The 21,320-nt window shown below is 38.9% G+C and overlaps 1 protein-coding gene across 8 annotated transcripts in view; it reads right to left on the bottom strand.

Annotated features, from left to right (window-relative positions):
- The window catches only part of LOC145344909 (pumilio homolog 2-like), a 123,182-nt gene that overhangs the window by 48,077 nt on the left and 53,785 nt on the right, over positions 1–21,320 (bottom strand). For 7 of the 8 annotated variants that reach the window (XM_080192219.1, XM_080192221.1, XM_080192220.1 and 4 more), the window contains 4 exons: positions 17,245–17,432; positions 11,481–11,647; positions 8,755–9,031; positions 613–706 (listed from right to left, as the gene is read on the bottom strand). In XM_080192219.1, the coding sequence (XP_080048345.1) occupies positions 613–706; positions 8,755–9,031; positions 11,481–11,647; positions 17,245–17,432 (726 nt within the window). The remainder of the gene's footprint in view (positions 1–612; positions 707–8,754; positions 9,032–11,480; positions 11,648–17,244; positions 17,433–21,320) is intronic. The other variant, XM_080192225.1, reaches the window with a different exon arrangement.

Genomic DNA, 21,320 nt, shown 5'->3' with positions numbered 1-21,320 from the left:
ATCCTGCAAGTTTATTCACGTCTTCTTGCATGTTGCCACATTCTTTCGCTATATTAAATACACCTCCCAATTTGAAACTATCCACAGATTTTGAAGTTGTACTTCCAATAAGAATCTAAATTGCTTGTGTAAAGAATGAGCAAAATAGCCAGTTTGTTTACTTTTTACAAACATGGCAATATTTTTATTTAAATCATGATGTCTTAGCTAACTACTGAAACTATCTTTGCATTTATTGTTAAGTGTAGTAGGAGGACGATGCATTATTTAACTGCAGTTTTACAGTTCATATATACAGGCAGCTTAATATCAACCCTAGTTACTGCTTTTGAGTGTTTCCTAACAGGTCAGTTTGTCAGTCAATAAACATTTGTAATCTTTCAAAAACACGTCAAAGAAAACAATAAGCTTCTAAACAAAGGAGAATGAAAGACATTCTATTAATTAACGTATTTTTCACTTCACATGGACTAACTGGTATGTACCCAAGTTTGCAGATTGTCAGAATTAGCTAAACAAGTCAATTTTTTTTCAGACTTGGCTTCGCTAAGTCAAAAGTATTCAGCTTTCATTTTGCTTTACCTGACTGAACAGCTTATTCTTGCTTCTTACCTATATGTGGCTGCTGGGCTGCCGCCAGTGCATACTGCTGCTGTTGGGCTGCAGTCAGCTGTTGTACTGTCAGTGCATTTTGTCGTTGGAAGAGCTGCAATGCACAATTACAAACTGAATGTAGATATCCACAGCAAAACACTCCTACATTTTCTCTTACTGATTCTTCAATAATGGCATTAACTTAACCACAGTGGAGGGATACGGTGAAGTTCCAATCACCAATCCAAAAAAACACACCTAAGTGTAGGTATTTAACAAAACAACATCTAATATAGTTAACGAGAAAAGAATAAGCTAGTCACAAAGAGCTTTAGGAACAGTTCAGCCAAGATGCAGCATGGTTAGCATGTCAGTATTTGATAGGTATGGGTAGGGGTAAAAGACAGAAACTATCTGTAGCCCGCTTACAGCTCAATTCTGGCAGGGCTGCAGTCATTCATTTGAAAGCAAGAAAGAATGGATGACTCTTAGAAGCAACTTTTGTGAGAAGCATGCCTAGGAAATTTAAGACAGTTACTATTTTCACTCACTTTCTCAGCAGTTTTAAATTCAGTGCTAAACTGAATTTAACACATTAAAAATGATCCAGTACAAAATACTACCAATTACAGATGATCCTTTTTTCCCCCACTTACAGCCTCCAAAACCCAATTACTCTTTTCTTCTAAGCTTCTAAGATTCTTTCAAACACACATTAAAACTAAAATGCTTTTAGGTAATAATCATAGTTCACATTGGTTTACAGTTAATGTCATCTGGGTTAACCCATGATTCTCTCAATAATATTATAATTGTAACCTCATATTTTTCAACTCCCAACATGAAATTTTATGTTGGAGAATTATGGCAGACATTTGATTATATGCACCATCTACCTCAAATAACAAGTAATTTTAATCAAAGAAAAACTATCCAATTACAAATGTAGGATTTGAAGGCCAAATGAAAGTTCCCAATTAGATTGAACTCAGACATTCTTGCATAATCCAGAACTGTATCCTTCTGGACTACCTACTGGACTTTTTGGGCAGCAGCCTTAGTTATCTTGTTATACTTCTTCATCACTGTTAATAAACTACCGCTACAGTGAGAATTATTTTTCTTGTGTACGAGGTTTAAAGGTGAGATTTTGCTGCAGCTGTGGAAGTTGGAGTGGGTTTTCAGATGGATAGGGTACTTACACGATAGGAGAAGCCAATTAAAATGGGATAGGTAGGGGAGGCAGCTGACTGAGGTCGCCACTGCCAAAGCAGCAAGGAGAACATTTTGAAGCACACTTGAAAGGGTGCTTTAAGGTGAGCATCAAAATGCATTTTTATATGGGCCAAACCCATAGGGTCCAGAGGATAGAAACCAACCCATTGGGGCCTCTGGTTCTAATAGCCTCGTTGAAAAAGAAACTGGCTTCCCAGCAAATTAAGCAGCAAGTGGCCTTCCCAAACGACAGAGAGCTGCTCTGTCACTAGCAAAATGCCAGCAGCCCCAGAAAACTGCAGTATCTTATTTCCTTTTACCGCTTACATATTGAAATCCCTTCCCGAAAAAAAATTTCAAATGATACATATAATACTTTCTTTCCCTACATCATAGCATTTGTTCTCTGATTTGGCTGATAACTTCAGAAAGAATGACTGCCTGACCAATTTCATGTTTTGATCAATACAGTCACTGAAAATTGCTGGTATGGCCAGCATACATAAATTACAAAACCTTCAAATTATAACTTCTGTCATAAGAACATAAGAAATAGGAGCAGGAGTAGGCCATCTAGCCCTTTGAGCCTGCCCCGCCATTCAATAAGATCATGGCTGATCTGAAGTGGATCAGTTCCACTTTCCTGCTCTCTCCCCATAACCCTTAATACCCTTGTCTGTCAAAAACCTATCTACCCGTGTCTTAAATGTATTTAGCAAGGTAGCCTCCACCACTTCAACAGGCAGAGAACTCCAGAGATTCACCACCCTTTGAGTGAAGAAGTTCCTCCTCAACTCCGTTCTAAACTGCACCCCCTTATCTTGAGACTGTGTCCTCTAGTCCTGCTATCCTTTCTAAGCGGGAAGAATCTCTCTACCTCTACCCTATCCATCCCCTTCATTATCTTATACATCTCTGTAAGATCCCCCCCTCATCTTTCTAAACTCCAACAAGTACAGACCCAGTCTATTTAGTCTCTCTTCATAGTCCAACGCCCTCATCTCCGGTATCAGCCTAGTGAACCTCCTCTGCACTCCCTCCAAGGCCAAAATATGCTTGCGCAAGTGCGGCAACCAAAACTATACACAGTACTCCAGCTGCGGCCTCACCAGTGCCCTGTACAGTTGCAGCAAGACCTCCCTGCTTTTATATTCTATCCCCCTCGCTATAAAGGCCAGCATCCCATTCGCCTTCTTGATCACCTGCTGCACCTGCAGACTGGGTTTTTGTGACTCATGCACAAGGACCCTAGGTCGCCCTTTAAATAGTAATCCCTCCTACTATTATTTCTGCCAAAGTGGATAACCTCACACTTGCTAACATTGTACTCCATCTGCCAGGTCCCCGCCCACTCGCTCAGCCTATCCAGATCCTTCTGCAGACCTTCCACACCCTCCGCACAATTTGCTTTTCCACTCATCTTCATGTTATCAGCAAATTTCATCACCCTACACTCAGCCCCCTCCTCCAGATCATCAATATAAATAGTAAAAAGCTGAGGCCCCAGCACCGATCCCTGTGGCGCCCCACTAGTCACCAACCGCCAATCAGAATAGCACCCATTGATACCAACTCTCTGCCTCCTATTAGGCAACCAATCCTCTATCCACGCTAACACCTTACCCCCAACCCTTCTGAAGCAACCTTTTGTGAGACATCTTATCAAACCCTTTTGAAAATCGAGAAACACCTATCATTATCCTTATAGGAATTGTATTCCAGAGGACAAGGTTGTATGGTGGACATATCAGGCAATAGCAATTTCAATAGAGAAACAAAAGATGAAAACAAAATGAAAAAATTAAAAACGTAAAGAATCTGAAAGAACAGGCCCCAAGGGCATATCTGAGTAATGGAAACAAGGATATATCCCAGTGAGGAAGATTCTTGAAAGGGGATAAATCAACTATGGTCAGCCATAGGGTCACGTGATGTGAGCACAGGAGCAACTGCATTTTTGAAAACTCTGCCACTATATACTTTTTATTTCATTTTTTTATCCTGATGTACAGCCCATAAGTACTCGATCCTGATGTGCATAATCTGTGCTATGTTCCTAAAAGGTCCTGCTAAAGTTTGGCGACAGGAAGCTGAGTTAAGAAAATACTTCTCTGATTGAGGCAATCAGAGGTGACCAGGGTGGGGTCCAGTTTGCAGTAGCGGTTTCACTGGTGAGTGGGCCTACACTTCAGTGGTGCCATAGGCATTGAAATGATGGCTGCCATTGTGAATGAAGTTGTGGACGATAGTCGCAGCTTCCTGGCACAAATTGCTGGTGCATTGATGAACTGCAAGGTACCTTAAAGAGAATGGACATAGCGGAGAAAAGAATGTTGTCAGTCAAGTCGTCAATTTCCTCAGTGGGGGCTCATTGTCAGTCCTTGGAAATCCTGCAGCATGATCGAAAATACTGGTTGATTCGGGGAGATGGGGCTGGAGAAAGAGTAACATGTGCCTAATCTCCTGAGGTTTCCTGAGGATGAATTAATTCCCAGCCAAATTTGTCAACTCTGCCATGCTTTCATGATCTCGATTTGAAGGCTGGTCATTTTGAGTTGGATAGAGCACAATATATCTGGTCTTCGAATTCCAGGATCGGTTCAAGACTGTGACACTGATCTTAGTGTCTTGACCTCGGTGTTTGCCAGGAAGGGCTGAAAATAGTTGGAACCGACAGGTCTTTGCCACCCTCTGGGGCCTAGGTTTCTGTTTACTACGGGTTCGGATGATGACATGGCAAAGATGCAAAGGCTTTAATGATCCTGTATGTTGCTCACTGATCCCATCATGGCTTTGGCCTTTTCAAGATCTATGCATGGTAACCTTCTGCAGTTCATTAATCCTGAAATTTATTCTTTTGTGAATATACACCAGATGTTGTGATATTGGTTGGAATTCTCTGGCTGTTCACACTGGTGAGATTTTCTGGTCTCGCTGCAAGCTTCCCAGTGCCATGGGCTGCAGTTAATGGGAAATCCCATTGACAGAACCACTAGATCTTGCCATCGGCGAATGGCGCACTACCACCCGTCATGAAAAACACTGTAGAAGGCCAGAGAATCTCTTCCACTGTCTTTTATCCTGATAAGGGTGTATGATATATGAGCACAGAGGAGCTTGTCGTCTGTTATCCTGTTACAGTGTGAAAATCAGGATTTATTAACCCTAGACTGTACCCCCTATGATTATATTTCTGTGTTGATTGATGGGGGAAATCCTGTAATTGAGCTCTGAGGCAGATTTTACTGATTATCCTGTTTAAAACTATATTTTGCAGTTCTTTGTTAATCCTTGCAAATCCTGTAATTTACTCTCTTAATTAATCCTGTTACATGAATTATCACATTGATAAGGACAATCTTGCAAGTGAGCATGGAAGTGAATATTCGCTTGTAATCCTGAGTTCAAGGACATCCATTTATCTTTAGTGAAATGCATCATGCAATCTACTACCCGTTTCTGAGTAGATTGTGTTGTGTAGATTGTATGATACTAGAACAGTGTGATTTTTATCTGTCTTCTCTTACGATTCTGGCATATACAGTGGTGAACATTTTCACTTGATATCCTTTATACAATGTTCTAGATGTATAGCGCCATTGCAGGAAGGTGGGCAGGTGATGAAGGTAATGGATAGGGGCCTACGAGTCCTCACAGTGGGTGAGGAAACCCCCACCCCCCCCTAAAATTTATGGACTCACCTTTCTTTTCTGTATTTCTGTTGTTTCGGAAACTCCTGTTATGGTATGGACAGACTATGTATCCTGGGAAAAGATATTGTATTGCATCATTAGCACCTCCAGAGTAGCTGGGGATGGGGGAAAATATCCTTTGGTGCATGCTTAAGTGTGGTGCAAAATTCCTTGGAGGTATAACTGCCAATTTACTTAATATTAATATCCTATAAGTTTATGGCTGAAGGTTATAGACAGAATGAATGGGCAAAATCTTGGCAGATGGAATACAATATAGGAAAATGTGAAGTTGTGCACTTTGGTAAGAAGAACAAAGGAGTTGAATGTTACTTAAAGGGAGAAGGACTACAGGAGGACTTGCGAGTCCTAGTGCATAACAGTACTCTGAATGTACCTGCACCTCAAGGACTGCCGCAGTTCAAGACGACGTTCACCACTATCTTCTGAAGGGCATCTAAGGATGGGCAATAAATGCAGGCCAAGTGAACGACGCCCACATACTATAAATTAATTTTCAAAAACTAGCAAGAATTCAGTAGGTAATAAAGAAGGCAAACAGAATGTTGCCCTTTATTTCCAAGGAAATGGAGTATAAAAGGGAATTCTAGATCACACTAATTTATTGCTTTAAAAAAATTCCTCACATCTCATGTAGTTCTTTGACCATCCCTTAAAACAGGATCTTCTGGCTACCAAGTCTTTTGCCACTCAAATTAATTCCTCCTTATTTACTCTTATCAAAACAATTCATGATTCTACCAACAACTCCAAATTTCCTCTTAACCTTCTCTGCTTCAAGAACACACTGCCTTCTCCAGTCTCCCCATTAAGTCCCTCATTTGTGATAGCAGTCTAATAAATAATTTGTGTCTTGACAACCTTCCAAATATGTGATAGTTAGTAATTATTTATTTTTTTAAAAAATTGTACCCACATTTACAAACTCTACTGATCTTTATACACTGCATAGATTACATGTGTGTTGACCACCTGAACTAAGAACAGAACACAACAAAGCCCATTCAATGTTCTAGAAAGGATACAAAACAAGCTTTCACCTACACTGACACAGAACTCCTAACCATTTTAATTTATCTTTAAACTCTAAATTGTGGTGCTTGATAACAATATAAACCACAATTTAACTTGATGCCTATCTGGCTTCACAGTTTTTTTAAAAATTTCTTACTCTATTCTTATAGTTAAAAGCCAAAGCTCAAAAGTGGACCAAGCAGACCCAAATGCATCTATTTGCTTGCTTGCCCCAAAAATCAACTTCAAATTGAATCCAATTCATGGTCTCCACAAGAGAGGCAAACAAGATCCAAGGTCAGAATATAAGGCAGTGCACTCATGTTCCCCATATTTCACCAGTAACATACTTAATACACTTTTTCAAACCCTTAGTTTCAACAATTTTTTTTAAAAGAGTGATCTAAACAGAAATTGACCAATTATGGCATCACCAATAGTTTTGTGTGACATTATCACTTCTTTGATACTACCTACCAACCATGTGCCATTTACGACAGTTAAAAATTATTTGTCTTCAGAAATGCTATCATAAAATGAAACACTATTAAAATTTTGTCAAAAAGAGCCTAGCTTTCTTTCTGGCAAATCTTTAGTGACACGTCTTTTGTTCTGGATGGCACTGTGGTTAACAGTGCCTCAGAGTGCCAGGGACCCGGGTTCAATTCACCAGGACCTCGGGTGACTGTCTACGTGGAATTTGCATGTTCTCCCCATAGATGTGTAGGTTTCCTCTGGGTGCTCCAGTTCCTCCCATAAGGATGTGCAATTTAGGTTGATTGGCTATGCTAAATTGGCCCTTAGTGTCAGGGGATTAGCAGGGAAAATATGTACAGTTACAGGGATAGTGCCTGGGTGGGACTGTCATCAGTGCAGGCTCAAATGGGCCGAATAGCCTCCTTCTGCACTGTAGGGATTTGATGATTCTGTGTCAATGTTAAATGCAGCTTTCCATTTGTCTACATAGACTGAAGATCTGAATTGTGAAAGATGAAACTATAATGAAGCATTAACAATTCAAAAACTAATGCATGAAACAGACCGTATGAAATACAGCTTGGTGGCAAACCGTATTAACACACACAATTCTGTTTAGCAACTAGCTACTGAAATTTTGCAAAAGGGAGCTGCCAAACTCTGTCAAGTCAATTTCAAAATAAAAAAAAGACAGAATTAAAAAAAACACAGAAGGTGGCACGGTGGCTAGCATTGCTGCTTCACAGCTCCAGGGTCCTGCGTTCGATTCCCGGCTTGGGTCACTGCCTGTGTGGAGTTTACACATTCTCATGTCTGCGCAGGTTTCCTCTGGATACTCCGGTTTCCTCCCACAGTCCAAAGATGTGCGGGTTAGGTTGATTGGCCATGCTAAGAAATTGCCCCTTAGTGTATAGGGATACGTAGGTTAGTGGGATTAGTGAGTATAACATGTGGGGATATTGGGGTAGGGACTGGGTGGGATTGTGTTTGGTGCAGACTCGATGGGCCGAAGGGCCTCTTTCTGCACTGTAGGGTTCTATGAAGAAAGGAAATCTGCACTATTCCATCTCTTCAAATTTGGTTTAGGATCAGATTTTCTAAATGTATGACTCTGAAGCTGAGTGCAATAAACTAAGTAACTGCCTGGAAGCAAGGTTAACTTGCACGGCAAGATTTCAATTAGATGGTTTATTTTTCTTCAAGTTAAAATTTATAAAATACAAAAGCTCGACAAAAATGTTAGTACATAACTCTTATTTTTAAAGCTCACTACTGCACTCTGCAAACACCACAACTTGGGAATATTGAGAGATGCTATCTTCAGATTTATCTGTGGCTTAGATGTGTCCCAGCAGCAAGGCAAATACTCACCTTATGGCTCAATGAAGACATAGTACACCCAAAAGAATTTCAAATGATGAAGCATTTACAGTTCCAATTAGGTTCTTGGGAGTCCGACATTCGCTAGGATTGATTTAATCTTATATCCATGAAACGTTTGTATCAATTTTAGCAAAAAAAACTGGTATGGATAGAGATGCCAAAATTTTTAAATAGAAACATCCTTCGTTTTAGCTGGATCTATTTATTTAGTGTGGTGCCAACATTTACCAGACTGTTGCAAAGATTTTGCATCTGAGAACATGTGATGCACTTTGTTTTTCAATTATGTCCAACTCTGTGCATGACAGTTAATCCCTGGGGAAAACAAACACTAAATCGCTTAACGATCAAGACTGACCTGATGCTGGGAGCTATAGTCAAAAAGACCTACAGCTGCTGCTGCTGAAGAGTCCATGGATACTTGATTGCTTGAATAGTCAAACTGCAAATGATTTAGGCCAACTGCGGCCTCAATGGTGTCTAAAGTTTGAGTGTCAGAATTATGAAACTCTTCTCCAGGTGGTTTACTTGCTGTGGCATTGGCCAATTGTCCTAAAACTTCTGAAGTATTCTGGTTAGGACCCAGGCGTTCAGCCACTTCAGTGGGAGAGGCTTGACGACTTCCAGGAGTACGGCTGTGCAGCATAAAAATACAAATATGGGTTTATAATTTTTTGTTAAATGCAGCACATATGCGTATGCATACACACCCATATATACTTACATCTCCAAAAATAGTCAACAATCTTGAAGAATCAAATGTTCCATAAAATATGATTTAACGGTCATGGTGTCAATACTTCGGCAACCTTTAAATATCATTTCAAATGCTACTGGACAGAGTGCTAATAGAGTGGTCTCCATACATTTTAAAAGTACCCTGTCAAATTCAAATTAGGAATATAAAATAGATTAATAAAATATCTTTATTCCTTGAATGATATTTTCCATGTACCATGGGAATTATACCCTGACATCAGTAAACCAAAAGTTCAAGAAATATCTGTACACCTGCCTTTGGGCACAGTCAGGTCCTGATGCTACCCTGAGCAAATTTTCCTTCCAAAGCTAGGAATTTCCTTCCTATGGGAATACTCCATTAACATTGTGTGCTACATATTTTCTTCAAATCAGAAAAGATCTCGAAGAAACTGGGTAAGATATTTGTATGCTCTGAAAAATGACTCAATTAATTCAATATTCTTCATTCATTTGCTCCAAATGCAACTTTCATCACCACTAAAGCAGAGGATTGGGTTGTGCATGCTTATTCTCTTAGAAATAATCACAAAAGATCATCGTAGCACTACTACTCAGATGTCAAAGAATGCTTTGGAAGTTATAATGGTTTTCCATGTCTGTTGGGAAATTCTGTATGCTAGTTACAGCAATCAACTAAACACAGCTGACATCATATCTATTAACCCCTGGAGGTTGCAAACCTAGTGTTTTCTATTCCATCTACATTAAAATGTGAATCTGTGCACAGATCATTAAGGCACAACCCACAATCTATTTCTGATTTTGTGGTAGAAAGGAATAATTAAAAATCAGCACCTGCATAACCAGCAGGTATTTTTACACGATCTCCTGCAATGCTTCTTTCAATTTCCTTCCAGCTAAGATAACTAGTGCCACAATACAGTTGGTTTTGGATCTTAAGCAGTTAAGTCTCATTTTAACTGGACTGAATACCAAACCTTTGAAATCAAACTACTTGCATAAACCTCTGTCTCACTCAACTTTCAGCAACCATAATTTGTTATAAGATGGATGGCATGGGCAACTGAAAGATCTAACAATGAGCTCAGGACTCGTATCTACTTCTGTTGATTCACTAACTTCTTAGAATCTCCAGCCTTGCCATCAGGCCAAGGCAATTAATTCACTGTTAAAGAGATATTTCTCACTTCAATCATGGGCAATTAAAATTTGTTATAATCCTCCTTAGTTCAAATTACATGGATGAGGATACTAAAGCTTTTTCATGAGCAAGTTAGCTCTAAATCATTTGAAAATACCATCTGATGGTTCCTCCTATTCCTTTTGCTATAAAGACATGTAGCAAGTGCTTTTCAGGCTTTCATTTTCTAGTATCAAATCAGTTGTTTTCCATATTTTTCTACTGTAGAAAGCCAAGTCCACCTCTTCAAGTGCAAAATCCACTTGATATAGTCTATCATTCCCTTGGTTCAGGACATCTTACATTGCAATGCTGCACTCTTCTTAGCCTTTCCTCTTCCAATTTCCCCTAAATTCACTGGGAAACTAGAGAAAGGTAGTAAATAAAGTTAAATAATCTTTCTGCAGCAATGAAAACCCAGACTTGTCAGGACAGTTCTGCAATGAGAGAAAAAATAGTATCCAATGACCAATCTAAAGGGTGAAATTTGAAGTGCGTGCACTAAGGTAATAAAATATTAAATGTATTTTTAGGAAAAACTTAAGCCCCAAACATGGCAAGACCATATACGATTTAAGGTTAAGTCATGTGACAGAGGGTGGAAAAATGCAATACAACTTGAAGTGCCCTTAAAGCAGTAAATAAGCTTTTTCTGTAGCTAATACCATCAAGACATTATCCAAATGGTTAAGGAAAAAAGCCAAAATCCATGGCATTATTGAATGGAAAATGCTGGCAGAGAGATTCTTACAATTAATACTAGCTGACACTACAAATATTAGCATATAATGAACTGAATTGTCAGGGTAAAACAAATATTTGGTTTAAATTTTCAGAATTTTAACTTCCTTTTGCTATCACTGGACTTCTATCTAGATATCAACTCTAATTAGCCACACTAGCAGAAATTAATCCTGAAACTTCAGAAAGTTCCAAATGAGGCTACAGCTTATATAGCTAATCTATGATGGCAACTTTGTCTGGGTCTGCTTCCAATGTTTGGAAGGATAATCTTCATGCCATTCCCATATGATCTTACTTAGGTTCTCCGGAGTGGAATCACTATAACCCTGGGAACAGACTGCTTTCCCTTTGATCATAGGTAACACTTCATTTCAGAAAATAAATCTGGTACTTCAGCAACCTTCACAAAATTTACAATACCAAAATGAGGCACTTACTTGAAGTCCTTGCAGTCTGTATCTATTCCATTCTGCAAAACTAGCCCATTAGTTTTGGAAATATCATCATCTTGTTTCAGATCTCTATTTTTATCTTCCTCGAATGGTGATGATTTCCCTTTCTGATCAGCCTTCTCATTCTCATCAGGCTCAGTGTCTCCAGCACCCTAATGAAACAAAGCCACTAAGGCAGATGTACTACAGAAGTATCCTCATCATTAATGCTTAGGCATGACCATAAACAGGCTATTTTCATGCAGATGTTTCCTATATTTTTTAAATGGTCACTTTTAAAACGTTCATATGGTCTTTCTTGGTTATATTCCTAAATTTTGAAAAGTGTTGCTTTGGCCTTCATTCTTGCTAATGTATTTTCAGTTTTTATTTTATATTGATGCAATCATGACTTTTGAACATTGTATAATTTCTTTCTTTTATGATTTCTACTCATATTGATTTGGTATGAAAATCTAATCTACAAAAACACTTCTGGAATTCTTAGGTGCAGAAGGACATTTCGAAGTGTTTCACAGCAGGGCAAAAACTAAGTAATGGATACCCAGGGGAGGGAGAGATTGACAGCAAGGATGGAAAAATAAACTTACTGCTATTTTCCTTAATGTTTCCTTTTTGAACACATACATAACTGTACCACTACTGTGTGCTTTATAAAATTATATTGACAGCCATATATTTGGAAGCACTGTCCAATTAAAGGAAGGTTCCATGAGCACCTATCACTGTTCTGCAGCTCAGACAAATGGCCATTCGCCATGTATGATCCTGAACAATCACTGTCACTAGTTCATGATGGAGCTTTAAGCTTCACCTTGAATTAACCAAAAATCATACAAGTGCACTTCCAAGCCAGGGTCACCAGATAGTGATTAGTAGCAGAAATCCAAGCAAATTTCTTGCTCCCTACTGGGAGTGTGGAGTTAACTGTAGTACCCCTTACTTTTCCCTGATTCTGAAGAGCAAGCTGAGCCACCAGGGGAACTAGATTCTGAATTTGAAATCAATAGGAAAGGGAGAAATTATTATATCAAATCACTGTAGTCGGACATTGATGTTTACAGATACATAGCTATATGTGATCAGTAAACTAATTAGAGTAAGGTTCAAACTTGTAAAACGCACGTTTTGAGATTGAAGTCTTTTAATGTAGAGTGAATCGCACTTTGAATGGGCAGATGAAAGTGATGGACAAACCCTGGATACACTGAAGAAACAATCAAGCACCAAAACAGGGCAACTTCTAGGGTATTTCTGGATGGATGAACTGAAAAGGATCTTCCTCATTTATAAATCATCCTGTGAATCATCCTCAAGGGATTTTTTGAGTAAGTTAACACATTGGAAATGTAAAATACTGTGGAGCCCTTAAGAGCAACAAATAGCTAGATCAAAGTTTTAGAAATATTTAAAATGGTGATGAAAGTTAAGGTCTATAAATATATTTTCTTAGCATTACTTTTACAGGTGATATATACAAAAAGTTAATTTAAAAGAAACACCTGGAAGTGTATTCATCCAACATACATTTATTGAAAGCAGTCTTTCAATCAGCCTTATTTGCAATTTTGTCTGTTACTTTTGAACTGTCCTATAGCATTAATTTCTTCAAGATACCAAAAGCAGTTTTTTTAAATCTTCTCTGTATTTGATCCCTGTCGCCTGACTATCATGTGACTGTATTACACAAGAGAGAGAGAACACATCACTGTCAGCAGCTCCATTTATACACCAGACTCAGCATAAACGAATGTACGGAGGCTTACGATTTGCACACTTTTTACCTCAAATAGTCCCCATGATTTCCATCAAAATAGTGCCTACTGCATTTTAAGCCATGTTTGAAATTTCAAAAGAAACCCTGAAAAACCCACAGAATGTTTTTGAAAATTAAAATCGAAACAAGGATTTTAACAAAAATCCTGCAGCTATCAAAATTCATTTTATCATCGTGCGTCTTGACAGTCCATCAAGACACTTATTTACAGACACTCCTGGATATCACAGAAAACACACTGCTCATGGCATCTCAACTTAATTTAGAAGTTATTTTCATTTTAGCTAGCCCCTCTCAGGCTTTCACTAATTTCTAATAATAGAATGACAGAATATGACATGGTAGCCAGATGTGTAAAACATGGTTGGGGATTGCCTTGCTCACAAGTTTTCTAAATATGCTTTGAGAGAGGTTTAGAATCCCAGTCAAAATCAAAACTCACCCTGGGTCACTCAATCCACAAGCTACAACTTGCATTTATATTGTGCCTTTACCACAATAAAACTTTGCAACACTACAGGAGTATTGTTAAGCAAAATATAAAACTGAGGCATGTAATATTGAGGCAGATAGCCAAAACAGTGATAAAGTTTTAAGGAGCGTCTTAAAGGTGGAAAAAAGTAGAGAGGATTAAGGAAGGATTCCAGAGCTTTGGACCTTGCAGCTGAAGACAAAGTGCCAGTGGTGGAGCAACTCAAATAGGAAATGCTCAAAAGATCTGAATTACATCCAATTATTTATTTTTATCTTTGCCTTAAGTAAAGCCTTCTAATTATAACAAAACTATCATAAGCACAAGGCAGTAATGGTTCAGGCTCATCAAGAAGGGCAAAAAGATGAAATAATTAAACACTACTGGCCCTCTAAGTCAGTAACCTATGCCTTTAATATAGAAAAATACCTCAGGATACCTTCACGGAAAGATAATGAAGAAATTGGACACCACAGTTACGGAGGAGAAATTAAGCAGATGTTTGGCAGTTGGTAGAGCGATTCAAGGAGGAAAGGGAGGGAGGGCATCTCGGGAAGAAACTCACATGCAGCTTGGGTACCACATACTTAAGAAATTTCACAGGTGTGAGGCTGAGTATGTAACAGGTTGTAGTGCTGAAAAGGAGCGAGACTATGGGGTGGGGTGATAGAGGGAGAACACATGGTGGAGGAGGAAAGTTGGACATGGTACGAGATCAAGATGTAACCAAGCTATACTTTTACCCTGACAATTTGGATGGAACAGGTGTAGGTAGGCCAAAAGCAAACAGATAAGCTGGAATGAAAATGTCAAGAGAGCAATTGTTGATTTGGTGACAGCATCAATGGCGAGTGGAATAGGAAGGAGCTTGGAGTGGTTAACCATGATACAGCTCCAGGTGACCCTGCTAACCAGGGTAAGAAAACAGTGATGGATACCTTAAATGGGGCATTTTCAAAATGTCAAGAGTGACATAGAGGGCTATAAAGGTGATTTAGGCCTGCGATGATTGCAAGAGAAACTTGAAGACTGTTTAGAACAGGAATTGAAAGCACAAAAGTATATGTAAGTGGAAAAATAAAATGTTGAGGGTGATAGGAAGGAGGAGCATGAGAAAAAAAATGGACTTTGATACAGCGTGACAATCAAAATATATACGACTGGACAGACTGAATGCAAAGCTGGCAAGAATCGAAGCATTTCAAAACCTTGTACAGTATCTGTGCAATCAAACGCAAACAATAATTGAGGGCAAAACAGAGAGTGAACAAATATACATACTGAATTCCAAAATCTCCCATCAAATACCAACTGATCATATCTAAACTAAATGTGTAATTTATATTGTGTCATTTCCCATGCATGAATAAGCAGTGAACCATATTATTACTGAGACTTTGTTCTTCCGACAAACTTTGGCAATGGTTTTTCTTACACATACCAAAAAACAAAAACTAAACAATAGATACATTTTTTAAAAACTTGAAGGCAGTGTTGAATTTGTTAGTTTGGAGGAGGCAGTGATGTAGTGGTATTGGCACTGGACTAGTAATCCAGACGCCCAGGGCAAGATCTGGGGATCCAGATTCAAATACCACCATGGCAGATGGTGAAATTTGAATTCAATAAAAATCTGGAATTAAAAGTTTAATGACGGCCATGAAACCAGTCGACTGCTGCAAAAATCCTTCTGGTTCACTAATGTCCTTTAGGGAAGGAAATTTGCCATTCTTATGTGGTCCAGCCTACATGCAACTGCAGATGCACAGCAACATTATTAGTCCCAAATGCCTTCTAAAATGGAGGGCAGTTAGGGTGGGCAATAAATGGTGACCGTGTCAGTGATGCCCACATCCTGTAAATGAATTGTAAATCTTTTAATCAAAGCCAGGCTGCAGCAGAAATGGACCGATGAATATTATGGCAAGATGAATAAATATAACAATTGAAATGTAATGAAGAATCTATGCAAAACTTAAATAAGAATGCAGAGTGCAGTACTGAGTTCAATATTATGGGGGAATGATGATAGCATATAGCTCTGATTTATGGGTATGTTACTTGATGTGAGGGAAAACAAATTGGTATTCTTCCCTTTAGAAATGAGTAAAGGTTGATTTGATAGAGGTGTTTGAAATTATAAAGGGATAGGATGAGCAAATTGCAAAGAACAATACTGCTCAGGAATAGACCTGTCGACCCATCAAGCCTGCACCAATATGCAGTTTCTATCCCTCTGTTTGCCTCCCATTCACGTGACTATCAAGATATGCCTTGAACATTGCTAACTTGCCTGCTTCCACAAGCTCCTCAGACTGCGTGTTCCTGGCACCAGTACTCGGTGAGAAAAATTTTTCCTACACATCTGCCCTAAACTTACCACCTCTCACCTTAAATCTGTGCCCTCTTGTAGTCGACACTTCCACCCTGGGAAAAAGCCTCTGACTATCCACCTTACCTATGCCTCTCATAATTTTGTAGACTTCCATCTGCAGACAAAATATTTTGTAAAAACGGGATGCGAGACTGAGTGTGTGGTTAGGGAGCGAAGCTGAAATCACATCAATATTTAAAAACCAATTAGGCAGTGACAGAGGCTTAGTGGAATAAAGATATATGGGAGCAGAGCAGGGTACAGGTGATTGAGACAACTGTTTATACGTGGAGAAACAGCTGCACAGACCACTTGAACCAAACCACCTGTGTTATTTCCACATAACATCAAGGGATGCAACTGATGTTAACCGGTGCAATATATATCCAGTGCTAAAGCCCAACCTGAGTTCCATTCAATCATTCTGGTGTCAGGCTGGGCTCTAAGTTCAGTCTGTATTACACTGTCAGGATATCCAGCATTATCAGGACATACTGTTTAAACAAATGAACAGGAAAAAATAATCCTGAATAATATTGGAGATTTGCTTCAATACAGGATTTAATGTAACTGTGATTTGCCATCAGCGGCGGGATTTAGGTAACAAAACTGATTACAGACCTGAAAGTGGCATCGCCAAAGAACAGTATGTGGTTGAAAAGAGAGAGAATAGATCATAGAGACTCTAGCAGCGATAAGAGGGACAGAGAGCAAATGTTTTGGCTGAATGGGAATGGAACATCAAATGCAACTTAGCTGGATGGTGACAGAGAAGAAAGATGATGAGGGAGGATGATATTATTAATTATGTTGAACATTGCAAAGAGACTAGAAGGGAAAGAAGGTGCATAAAGCAGCACAATATCTGCAAGCACTTGTGTATTTGCTTACTTATTCACAATGCATTGATACACTATTTCCAGTTCACCTTAGATAGAACAATTCATGGAGATTTACTTCCCCAAATATCATACAAAATGTAAGCTGTAGCTCAAAAGTGAGGAAAGCTAATGTTCAAAATAACAGATCATATTAAATAAACTGAAGTTTGACAATCAGACCTTTAAAATTCTTACAGTATACATAAATTCACACAAACCAAATTAATCGCAAGCTAGTTACTTACAAATGGACCTTTTCTAAAGCGAGTATCCAGTTTATCCCCAGGTGAAGATCTTAAGACATATTCCACCATGCTCACTCCTAAGCCACCACTTTCTGAACGAGGAGACAGAACAGAGCTGACTTCGTTGTTTCCATGAAAGCCTTGACCAGATCTTCTCTGAACCATAATGGGCTGTGACACAGTGTGGTCTGGATAACGCAATAAATTTAGATATTAGGTAAAATTTTCATGGACAAGGAACTAACATTTCTAAGAAAAAAATTGATGTAGATCTTGATCCCGAGAGGAATGGATAAAATAGATGTCTAAAAGTACAAAACATAGTGGAGGTACTTTTCTTTTGCCACTCTAAGAGTGGCAAAAATGAGAAATAAATTAGTCCTGGATATATATTTTGGGTGGAAATGAGATTAAAGATGATCACGAAAGAAACAATCTCACAGTACTCTGCATTCTCTGAAGTGTGATGTTAGAAATGAACAATATCCATGGAAGCCAGGTACAGTTTATTAAGTATACAAATGCTCAAATTCTGGAATAAAATCAGGGGAAGTCATCAGGCTTTGAAAAGAAAAATAAGCTAGAAATTTGAGTGCAACTCTTAATTATTCCAAGAATGTCTTATTATTTTCCAAGGGAAAGATTAGGCTGGAATTCTCCAACCTCACCTGTAACTGGATTCTCCAGCCATACTGCAGCGAATGGGAGTTTTAGCTGAGCGCCAAATTTCCCATTCTCGCTGACATCGGAGAATTCCAGTCTTAATGTTCTGTGTTAGGAAAACAAAGTTATGCGATTTGTATTTGAATTGGTAAATATTAGAAATAAAGTATAGTTTTAAATAAGTTTAATATAGTGTTTCAGCATAAGAAAGGGTAAACCTATAGTTAGGTTGGACAAAGGTGTTTGAATGTGAGGGGGTTTTGGTTTCAATTTAAACTGTGCTTCTATTGTGCTTAGAGGGATTATAGCATGAAGAGTAAATAAAAGCTAACAGAAACATTTTGTCATTGTTTAGAACGGGGGATGCTTTTATGGCAGGATGATTTTTGAGTTTAGTTTTTAGCTGGATATTGCAGTTTGAGTTATGGTAGCAAGAGAAAAGGCAACTCTCATCATTCTGGAAGAGGCAATTGTTTTAGGAGGCTAGAGGGGACACACCTCTAAGTTTTGCAGAAAAGCAATATCATGGAGTAACTGTGAATAGAACAAGTGCAGAGAACTAAAGTTCAGCTATTTAAGGAAACTGGAGAAATGAAGAGACGTTTCCAGGAAGCCCGAGGTTAAAGGTACTAGAACAAAGATCTATTCAATGAAAGCCGGCACAGCTGAGAAGCCACTAGGATACCTGGTAATTTGTAAGGTTTGTGAGATTTACCATAACCTATGGAATACGAGTTGAAATGACTGAAAATCTGTAGCTGGTTCTTGGAGTTTGTGTAAAAGCCTTAAGACAAAATAAATCCTGAAGGTGGTGTAAAACTGGAAAGTGAAACTTTGATTGGCACAGTGGAGAGAAAGCATTATTTAAAATAAGATTTGAAAGTGTACCTTTTTGAAAGCTGAATTGAAAGTCAATCTTTTGGAAACCAGAGTTCAGTGAGACATAGTGGCTCACAATATAAGAATCATCTGGGGGAATTTTGAGCAAAAATCCACAGATATTCACTTGGGTTCAAAGTTGACAGTGTGTTTTACAAGTCTGTGCTTGAACAGACTGCATTGCTGAGACCATTATAGCCAAAATTATACTTTTTAACTCATGTTAACCTTAAAAACTGCAAATGTTTATGAAGCTAAGGGAGAATAACAGTGTACTGTATTTTAAGAAACTTTTCGTGCTTATGAAGTATTTGTTTCTTGTTGTCAAAACTAATTAGTAGTTTTGTGACCCTGTTCCTCCAAGTTTTGAAAAAAGTAGAAGTTATTATCTTGAGTCAAGGTTCCATTCTGGGTCCTTCCCTTCCAGTTATAAAATCAACTGGGATTGTAACATAGGGAATTTTGGCTCAATTACTATTGCAGACTAAGTAGATATGCAGAACCTCCTTCTAGAAATTTAGAGCAATCTTTGAAGAGAGTGAGTTAAAAAGTAAAGTACTCAAGGAACAACGTTTCCTCTGAGCTGTGCGCCTATGCAGCCACACAAAATTTTATCAACTGCAGTGCACGCAATTATTACAGACACACACATTCTCATAGTTAAATGAGGTTTATTGCCTCTAACCTGTAAGCAATAAATAGTATAGACTCCCCAATGAGCAAAAATTAACGGATGATGATGGCTAATGTGATTACTATAGACGAATTGTCAGCCAAAATTCACTTACGTCTGTTCTGGAGCACAAAACTGTCAACACTTGTTTTTCCTGTGGTCTGCCCATCAACATTTCCTTCCCACTCACTATCTCCCTCATCTTTCTGTTCAAACTCGGTTGTTCTCACTGGAACAATGGAGGTTGAGGAATGACCTGATAGAGGTTTACAAAATTGAGTGGCACGGACAGAGTGGAAAGTCAGATGTTCTTTTCTAGGGTAGAAAAGTCAAATAGTAGGGGACATAGGTTTAAGGTGCCTGGGGAAAAGTTTAGAGCAGATGTGCAAGGCAGATCTTTTTATGCAAAGAGTGGTCCTGGAGAAGTGTGGGAGCAGGTATGATAGCGGCATTTAAAGGGGCAACTAGATGAATACATGAATAGGATGGGAATGGAAGAATGCACACTCCGTAATTGCACATGATTTTAGTTTAGGCAGGCATCATGATCGGCGCAGGCTTGGAAGGCCAAAGGACCTGTTTCTGTGCTGTACTTTTTTTTTGTTCATCACCTCTCTCCCCAACCCTCCTACACATCGCCTCTCTCCCCAACCCTCCTACACATCGCCTCTTGTCGTACCTTTCCCTCCCCAATCTTCCCACTCCCAGTCTCAGCCAATCTTGCTCCCCATCTCCCACACTCTCTCCCTCCCCAACCCAACCACACAACCAAGCTCTCTCACTTCCTCGCTCTCACTCTCTACTAATTCTGTGCTCAAAGCTAAGGTTCAGGAAAGATGGGGAGCAAGCAGGAGGGTTGGGGAGGGATGTGTCAAATCAGAAGAAGTGGCTAGTTGTAGATGGGAAGGCGAGTAGGAGTTAAGGTGAAGGAGCTAGTAAGTTAGTAAGTCATGGGACATTTTTAAACTGTGTATACTTTGAAATACCACCTCTCTCCAATTCACTTTTGCATATATTGTGAGACAGTTTACTTTAAAAATGAACTCGTTCATTAGTTCACAATTCATAGATTTTTAATCTCAGACAGACTGAAATATATCCCACTTATTCCCCAAAAACTATACCTCAACATGCAACCTCCCTCCTGGGTCCTAGTCTCTTTTCACTACCAAGATTACTTTCCTAGTTCAGATGTAGTTTTCCCCTTCACTATTCATTTAATTTAAAGAAACACTGTATCTCTCTCTCTCATCTTTACCCTCTGAGGGATGAGAGGTGGGCGAAGGGGGCAAGAGGCCGGAGAGGCGTGCAAGGGATGGGTGGCAGAAACAGGAATAAAGTGCCAGCCTCAGCTTTGCTAAAGCAGAGTTATGTTCTCAGAGCATATACCTCTTCTTCTCCCTGTCTCTCCCCATCCCTGAAAAGTACAACGCATTTTTAATATCTCAAGGTGGAAACTCTCAAAGTTTTATAGTCCTGTTTGGAAGTTGTTTTGTGTGCTGCACAATAATGACTATTTTTAACCATATTAACTTAATAGATTCTTACGGCTAAAAAAGTGACCATATATATAGTTTGCACTGAGTTCAAACTCGCTCCATGAATAGCTATGCTGTATCTTGATTCATACACAACCCCATCTCAAAGTTACACTTGCAAAAAGTTACAGCAGTGATTAGTTACTTGATTTTGCGCCAGCTCCTAGTTATCATTATTGTTGGAAATGTTTCCATATTGCACTAATTATAGCCCACTGGAATCAAATCTGCTCCAGTGCAAGTTCTGAATTGTTTTTTAAAAGTTTGCATATAAATTGACAACCACTTATTTGATGCATGCATATACTTTTGATATGTACAGA

Source organism: Carcharhinus amblyrhynchos, chromosome 7 (assembly GCF_965287045.1).
Source record: "Carcharhinus amblyrhynchos chromosome 7, sCarAmb.v2.hapA, whole genome shotgun sequence".
NCBI classification, from domain to species: Eukaryota; Metazoa; Chordata; class Chondrichthyes; order Carcharhiniformes; family Carcharhinidae; genus Carcharhinus; species Carcharhinus amblyrhynchos.
This window is presented reverse-complemented; position numbering and strand designations above follow the sequence as displayed.